Raw genomic sequence first — 8,820 nt, 5'->3', positions numbered from 1 at the left:
TCATCATTGGACTTTGACTCTCGGCGTTTCGATTCGAAAAAATTACACAACTCATTTAAAATTCCGTTAAGCAACAATTTTATTTTGTTCAAACTTGGAATATATCCCAAAATTGATGAAAAATTGTAAAAAGCTCTTGATTTCTTGAAGTAAGTGCAGACATTCCGTTTGGCTGCATATTTAGCTGAGCTATTTTCAAATAGCTGGCTGTTTGGTACATTTGGATTCGTCACGTGTAGTTCATTCAAATTCATGATGGAATCCATGAATTTGTATGGATCCCATGTCACAAAGTCAGAAAAATCGTGGTATCCCTCATGAATTTGGATGAACTACACGACACAAATTCCAAATGTACCAAACAGCCAGCTATTTGAAAATAGCTCAGCTAAATATGCAGCCAAACGGAATGTCTGAGTAAGTGTTGAACCGAAAGTGAAGTTTTCGCTGCGCACAAAATTGTATTTGTGTTTGAGAAGACGCCATTTTTCGTACGAACAATTTTTCATATGAGGATCTTTTGAGAATGGATTTAGAGTTAGCTTAAGAAAATTAGCTCTTGGAATGAAACTGGGAAAGCCATAACGTAGCATAAAATATAACAAAATTAACGATCAATAAATTTTTTTTTCCAGATTTTGTCTCATTCAGCCTAAAAAGATCACAAAAAACCAAGTGTATTGCTTAAAGTGATGACTTTTCCCATTTCAGACCGTCGCTCTCATCAACTCAACCTCAATTTCCAAGAAGCTATCAACAAAGTGATTTTGTTCGTCATTCCATCAAAGTGTGGAACGTCATCCGCTGAAGGCTTGTTTATCGTTCGATTGATTGTGTTTCCTCTCAAAGCGATTCATCCACCAAAAATGGCCAGAATGTCATCACGCCACGAGCCAAGCGATGGTTATTTCACCCCACTTTACTTGAACATCGGTCGAAAGATGTATCCAAACGATGAAACAGCCGACTTCCAATTTGTTTTCGAAAGCAGTGCCACTGAAGTGGAATTTGTCCCAGCGCACAAAAACATATTGGCCGCCGCAAGCAGTGTTTTCAGTGGAAAGTTCAATGGTCCATGGAAGGAAGCAAACCACGTCAAAATGTTCAACGGTTCGCCCGGTGCATTCAAGGAATTCTTGCGATTCTTTTACTTTGATCATGTGACTGTCACCATGAAACATGTTGATGCACTCATCCTCTTCGCCATAGAATTTGGGGTCGTCGAATGTTCAGATGTGTGCGGAAAGTTCCTGGATGAAACCATCCTTTGATGCTCAAGAGCAGCTCCACTGGAGAATGACTTCCAATCTCAAGGCAAAAAATGTTCAAACAATAACACTTCATTTTGAAGTGAAAAAAGGTTAAGGAAAACAAACAGATGAAAACAAATGTCCATTCAGTTATTAGTTCAGATTTATTTTGGTTCGTTGCTAATGCAAATTACAAATATCAATATCGAACATCAGTTTTAGCCCAAGTTTTAACACATAAGCCAACGATAACTCAAGAAAATTCGTACACGTGCCTATTTAGGATTTTTTTTACCAAAGAGATACAAAACCAGGAATATTTTACAATTGTTCAATTTTTGTCATAAAAAGGCATAGTCATTTTGAATAGATCTTGATGCAATAGCCAACTTCTCATGTAATGAGCAAATCAATTGGGAAACAATTGGAAAATTAGCTTTTTTTCTTTGTCTTTGAAGTGAAGACACTTTGATTTCTTTCTGAAGCTCAATAAAAAGCTTAAAACGAAAACAAAATACAAATAAAATGAGATATATCGAAAGAATACAGTAAAAGCTCAATCGCAAATAATGAAGAAAAAAAATCTGACGAGTCTGCGTTTATTTCAAATTAATAATATCTTCTGCATCTCGGATGATATTTCCGCCAAATTCCACTTCATTTAGGCAGACTCTGCAGTGGCCATTTTTCTGATCCCGTGGTTCACCGGCGAACGTGTAATGCTGTCTACTTCTTAGAAAATCCTTCAAATCTTCGCATGGAATTGAGTTATTGCTGATGTTCAATAGTTCAAGCTTTGGCACATTTACAACGTCCATTCCGTTTAATCTTGTCAAATTGTTTCCATTCAAGTAAAGAAATATTACATTTTTAAACGTTCCACGTGATTTCAGGTCAATTTCCTTCAGATAATTGTTAGAGAGATCCAAAGTGCGCAAATTCCATTCGGTGCTCAGGCTATCCGTATAAATTTCGCGTAAATGTGTCTGGCTTAAATTGAGACTTTGTAAATTGTGACATTTCTCAAACAAACTGAAGTGAGCCACTGGCAAATAGTTTGAGGTTAAATCCAAAACTTCAACTTTTGTTCCAAGTTGTTCGATCAATGCTCTGGTTTGTGCAATAAAATTGTGGGCAACATTGAGATGAATGAGATTTTGGAAGCATTCGACGCACCAGAGTCGATTGATTTGGCTATTTTCCAAGTTTAACTCTTTCAATTTTGTGTTATTCCGAAAAACATTATCCGGCATCACTCGAATAAAATTATAGCTCAAGTCCAATAATTTCAATTCGCTCAGTTTTTGAAATGCATTTGCTTCGACGTAATGGATTTTGTTGTGTGAAAAATTCACTATCACCAATTGCGATGAAATATTGCTCAGGTCGGTCAATGTTTCGATTTGATTGTATGAAAAGTCGATGTCTTGTAATAACACCAAATTGATCGCGGTTTTTTCATTGAGCTCAGTTATGTTGTTGTGTGAGGCATTGAGAGTCATTACAAAGAACTTTGGTGGCATAGCAGGAAATTTGATCCAGCTCAAAGGATGATATATCGATTTCGTCCAGATTTCTGAAGGCATACACAAGTTGAGGGTATTCTGGATTGGGAACTCGAATGTAGTTCCAATACTTCATTTGGCAACGACCCAATCGAATTGACGTTATTTTGGATGTATTACTGAGATTCCATGAACCAATTTTGTAGAGCAACACATAGCAATCGTCCTTTGGGTATTCACCACTGTGGTTGTGAGTGTCACAAATTAACTCAATCTTTTCTCGGCTTCTATCCAGAAAGATGCAATCTGCGAAATTCGGCCAAGTGAAGACTGAAACCGCCACTTGAATGTAGAGGACTAAAACCAGCACGACTGTGGTAACATTCATTTTTTCATTTCACTCGAGTTCAACTACTGGGTTCAGATTCAATTGTTTGATTTATTAAACAAACCAAATCGTTATTCAATCACTTTTATCCAAGTTTGTATAGCGTTCAAGTCCAGTTAAAAGCTCCTCAATTCAGATTCCAACATCGTTCAATTAAATGAATTACGCTAAATGCACTCTGATTGCTCCATGGATAAAGACCTCAAATAAAGGGAAAATCTGAGCATCGCAACGAAAAAATTGTAAAAATTTGCGAACCGTTTCCATTGTTGATGCATTCAAATGCGGTTCAACACATTCAACTCAGTCAATTTCATACACAATATTCCAGTTCACCGTCATTGAGCATTGATGTGGAGGCGCCATTTCATCTTTCCTTTCATTTACATCTCTCGACTCAACCATTCTCATTATTCCATTTGCAAAACAATGTTTGCTAAAACAATAAATATTTCCTACGTAAAAAATTATTTTTGAAAATATTCATTCAAATAGTCAATTTTATTTTTAAAAAAGAATTGGAAAAAATTCCTTTTGTCTTGCATGTGTATACTGAACCAGAAATTTAACTCTCTATATTCAACATTGTGGCCGATTCACCGCATTCAACAATTCACCTCCACCTAACCACACGGAGACGATGAGTATGAAATCGCACCAAAGAGCTGTCACTGTCACATTGTTTAAATCAAAATAAATGTTGTGCAGAGCCGATGTTTTATTTTCTTGTTCCATTGTTTGATGTGCAGCTGTTCAGTTTAGTCAACAATTTTGTGTTTGCATTGAAAATCGATTGAAAAAAGGTGTAATACTTGTTTAAAAAACGAGCGAAACAACAAATCCAATTGACGAGCGTGCACTTGTATGCAAATTGAGACACACAATGGCAAACAAATTCATGAACGCAACACTTGAAGAAGGCGAACTCGAGCAGTCTGTGTGCAGCCTTGCCGAGAAATCGTGGTACGAAGAGTGTGAAGAAGCCGAAGAAGCAATGACAGTAAGTAATATCGTCGGTCACACCAACCATTCTCAATCTCACACTCACGACACACACGTTTTTGTTGTTGGTTTTCTTGTCAATTTTTTTGTACGCTTTTCGTAACAATTCGTTTTTTCCTTTTTTCATTTTGTGATAATTTTCCACATTTGTTATTGAAAATATCTTGGTTCAAAAAGTATCGGATCCAACTGATTAAGGCAACATTTTTTTTTACCGCTATCAATCCTGTTAATACGCATTGTTTTTTCTTCTCATTGAACAGAATCGTACGAGTGATAGTTGTATGGCGGTCGACGCGTCGACCCGTGATACGGCCAATGGCTCGTTTACCGAGGCAAAAGATGCCAGCGGCAGTGAGCATTCGACCAGTGGTGATCGCGAGATTTTGGTCGCATTTTTGGAAGCATCCAACGAAGCCAAGTTTGAGCGATTGGTGAAAGAGGAAAAGATTAAAACATCATTCAAACGCTGCTTGTCACCCACTTCGGCATCCAATTCATCCGATTCAAAGCGTACCACTAGCTCACCATCCGATGATAAGGAGGATCGCAAACGTGATCTGTCGAAAACGGGCCCGCGAACTCAAAACCGATGAATCCATTTTGAACCGAAGACAAAAGCAAATCGACTACGGCAAAAACACAATCCGCTACGATGTGTACGTGAAACAGGTTCCAAGGTAAATGTGTGAACTTTTTTTATTTGTATATTTTGTTTCAATCTGGACTAGTATTTTGATTTTTTGGCATGAATTTCCAATTCAGTGGTTTGAATTGAATTTTTTTTATTCCATAATATCAATTTAATTGCACAATTTCCACAAATTAACGCAATTTTTGGTTCAATTTTCGTTAATTTTCATAACAAAAAAATAGTGCATCGCCCAAAAGACTCAATCTACGCTAATAGAAAAAAAATCGCCAAATTATTCTCATTCGTGCATGAAAATTTCGAATTTTCGAGCAAATTTTAGCAGAAATAATACAAATTTTAAATAAAAGAATGAAATAACCAGTTCGAATCGTCAATTTGTTGAATTACATTTGCGCATTTTTTTTTGCGATTTAGAAAATATTTTTGCTATTTATCAAATAGTGTCTCATATTCAATTTATTTTCATTGAATCCCAAATTTTACTCAACATTTTTCTACGGAAATATGCTTGATTTAATGTAATTCAATTCTTGTTGTTCTTTATGTAATGAAATTAATTCAATTCGTATTTCTTTTTCCCTATTGCAGAGAAAAGCGAACGACCGAGCACCCGTGGACACCGCAGAAGAATTTAAAGTACAGTCGTCGTGCGTTTGATGGTTTGGTGAAGTTATGGCGTAAAAAATTGCATTGTTACGACCCGTCCAACATGAGCCATTCCGGAGCAACTGACGAGAAAAAGTGTTCAATTGTCACCGAAAATAGAAACAAAATGTTCCAATTTTATTTCTGCGTAGAAATTTCCATATGTAAAGAATAAGTAAATAGTTTAATGTTTCAAAACTACGATTTGTGAATTAAATAAGCAGAAAATGTTCAATACCACCTCAGCAAAAAGAAAGCCACTTACTTATTAAGCGAATAAAATATTGCAGCCTCAAATCCTTGCTGAAAATAAAAAAAAACAAAATCAAATTCAACTCGTACAACAACTAAAAAAGAAAAATCGAATTGAACATGTTCATTTTCCATTTAAATTTGTAATTAAAATTTTAATTTATTTTTAGAATTTTTTTTGTATTTTAATCGATCTTAAATACACTTAAAAGCCTATAAAAATGAAAAATTCACTTTATCTTTTGATTTATTCAACAACAACAAAATTGTATCTGTGATCGCCGAATAGAATATCGGATTTGGTATTGACGATAAATACCAGCACGAATGATATGAGCATAAAACCGAATCCGATGGCCAGCGTGAATGCTTCTTGGCACACTGGCGGCTTGAGGAAAATGCGAATATTAATCTCGCTCCATGTTGATTCGGTCCATATTGAATATCGGCCGGATTTCCAGTCATAGTCGTCGATGGAAAATGCTGAACTGCAGGCATTGGATAGGTTTTGTGTGGTGTATAGACATTCGCCTTTTCCATTGAATCCGGCAAACCAAGCCAATGGTAAAACGGTACTCGCAAAAAAATTGCTCATCACTTTGATTCGACCGAATTCATTGTTTGGAACGAATAATTTTCCGATCATTTTAAGCCTTTTGATTGAATATGACTCATGGAATATGGGGTCTTGAAATAAAAAAAAGATAATTGTATAATAAAAACAAACGTGGTTCAATTAGAACTTTTGAATTTCAGAAAGAAAATTCGATTTATTCAAAGAATTTAACAAAAAAAAAATGGATACGAAATTTCAGTTACATTTCAATTGATGTCGAACCTAATTACACATGTGTAATTTATTCGATTTGCTGTTCTCGTTCAAATATCGCCACGAAAAATCCGCAATTTATGCAAATAAATATTTTATTTTATTTTATTATATTTTTATTTGATTTAGGTAAAAAACAGTATAAATTACTGTAAATATTAAACTTACACAAAATATATTATCTGTGACACATCTTTCGATTCATTACCAAGTCATACACCAAATATGAGTAAAATCGTCATTTTAATTGCTGGATTAGACATATTCCGGGAAATACAAAATTGGTGTCTACATAGAACTTTTTGCTTGAAATGAATTATACTTTCTGATCAAATCATAAAAATGATGAGGAATTGCTTTTTTTAAAAAACCGAGTTTCTATAGCCGAAGTTAACTTTGACATATTAGGATTACTTCTGTACTGAAAAGGTAAGACACCAGTGTTTTGTTGATAGGAAGTTTTTTTTACCCTCAATTGTTTTTTTTACGGGAAAATCAAAAATATAATTTGTATATGGGTTAAAATTGGGTGTTGACTCTATTTTCGGGCTATGTTGCTCGCTTTGGCGATTTTTTTGATAATTTTCGCAATATGTCAAATTGAGTACAGGGTGCAATAGAATAATATAGGGTGTAACAAAATTGTGTGCCAATATTTTGACCAAGTATTGCTACGGTCAAGACCTATCCAAAATGTAGAAAGCAATTTTTCGAATTCGGCATCTATGCCGAAGTTTTGGCCGCCGGCGCATTTTTGGCCCAAATTCATTACAGTCGATTATGAGGCTATTGTGTTGGCATTTTTGGTCACAGCTTCATTAATATTGGATTATTTGAAAGGTATTGAGGCCACTAGATCAACCAACCCAAAAATACTGAACAAGTTTGAGTGAAGGGGTTAAAATTAACCCATACCGGTTCAACCATGAAAAATTGATGAAAATTGGGAATTATCTCAAGAAAATGCGTTATTAAAGTATCATTTTTTCATCATAGATTGAAAAGTCGTCGAATTTTAGGCCGATATGCCAATTTTCAGAAATCAATTTTGCCGTTAACCCTTTGACGACCTTTGGGACACATATGTCCCATTTTGTTTTTCGTCAATAATTTCCACATTTTTAGACCGATTTCGATAAAATTGGTTTCTTTTGAAAGAGAATGAATGTAGCTATCAGAAAGTACCATAATATTGGATATTTTACATCACTGTGCTCAAACAGAACACTTCAAAGTCGAAAAATCTTGACTTTTTTTTCAAATTCCGCCAAACCCTATATAATTTGAAGGGTACAACTTTTAAAGCTGAAAATTGGAAATGTTGTACGGAGTGTCTGTTACTTTCTAAGGATAATCGCTTTTCTACAAAAAATTTTGTTTCAAATTTTTATTGCTTTTGGCGTGATGGGACATATGTGTCCCATTGGTCGGTAAAGGTAAATAATTACAACTGATTTCCCTGTATTTCAACCACTTTTCGCGAATTTTGAAACACACAAATTTACAAAAAGATCGTTAAATTCGTAATTAAATGGGCACAACAAAGCATGATTCAAACCATTTTTGGTTTAAAACGATTTTATAAATTTAAAAAATGGAAAAGATTTTACACGTAGTTCTTATGGGAGACATGTTTTTTTTATAGAAAAATAAAGGTAAATAGTTACCTTTACCGACCAATGGGACACATATGTCCCATCATTTTTTTCATATTTGCAATTAAAAAAATTAATTTTTGATAACACTTTTGTTAATATTTTTGGGGTCGCTGAGCACGAATCTGCAATCAGAATTGCAAAATTCCCAGCCGTTCAGTTTTGGTCGTCAAAGGGTTAACTCAAAGAAATCTTCGACACAAGGGTGCCCTTTCTGTGAATGTTCCCAGATATCTATATATATATAAAAGAGATTGATTCCGACCTGAGCATGCCGCACATCATTGGAAAGGTCTTGGGATGGCAGGTGACATAGGCATATTTTTGGGACATTTTTGTGACATCACAAAATGTCACAAATTATACAAATAAAACAAAAATAGAAAATGTCACAATTTTTTCTTGACATTTTTGTGACACCCATATATCCAACCAGAATGTCTAAATAAAATAAGAATTTAAATGTCACAATTTGGGAATTTTTTTGGGACATTCTCAATGGGAGATGCGATCTGCACATCTCGCACATCGTTGGAAAAGTCTTAAGGATGTTATAGGCATATTTTGAGACATTTTTGTGACACCTATTAATAACAAAGTGCGCTGTAAATGGAAAATATTCAGCAATGAATGCTCTAA

General features: G+C 34.8%; 1 protein-coding gene and 1 pseudogene across 1 annotated transcript; one reads left to right on the top strand and one right to left on the bottom strand.

Moving 5' to 3' along the window:
• Nucleotides 1–1,849: 1,849 nt before the first annotated feature.
• Nucleotides 1,850–2,752, bottom strand: LOC129568138 (leucine-rich repeats and immunoglobulin-like domains protein 1). The gene has a single exon (XM_055445707.1). The coding sequence runs from the start codon at nucleotides 2,750–2,752 to the stop codon at nucleotides 1,850–1,852; it is 903 nt and encodes a 300-aa protein (XP_055301682.1).
• A 1,150-nt stretch (nucleotides 2,753–3,902) lies between these two features.
• Nucleotides 3,903–5,926, top strand: LOC129568197 (histone RNA hairpin-binding protein-like; annotated as a pseudogene).
• Nucleotides 5,927–8,820: the final 2,894 nt, after the last annotated feature.

This window comes from Sitodiplosis mosellana, unplaced genomic scaffold, assembly GCF_009176505.1.
Source record: "Sitodiplosis mosellana isolate CC-2019 unplaced genomic scaffold, AAFC_SMos_1.0 Smas_scaffold_17, whole genome shotgun sequence".
In the NCBI taxonomy this organism is placed as follows: Eukaryota; Metazoa; Arthropoda; class Insecta; order Diptera; family Cecidomyiidae; genus Sitodiplosis; species Sitodiplosis mosellana.
This window is presented reverse-complemented; position numbering and strand designations above follow the sequence as displayed.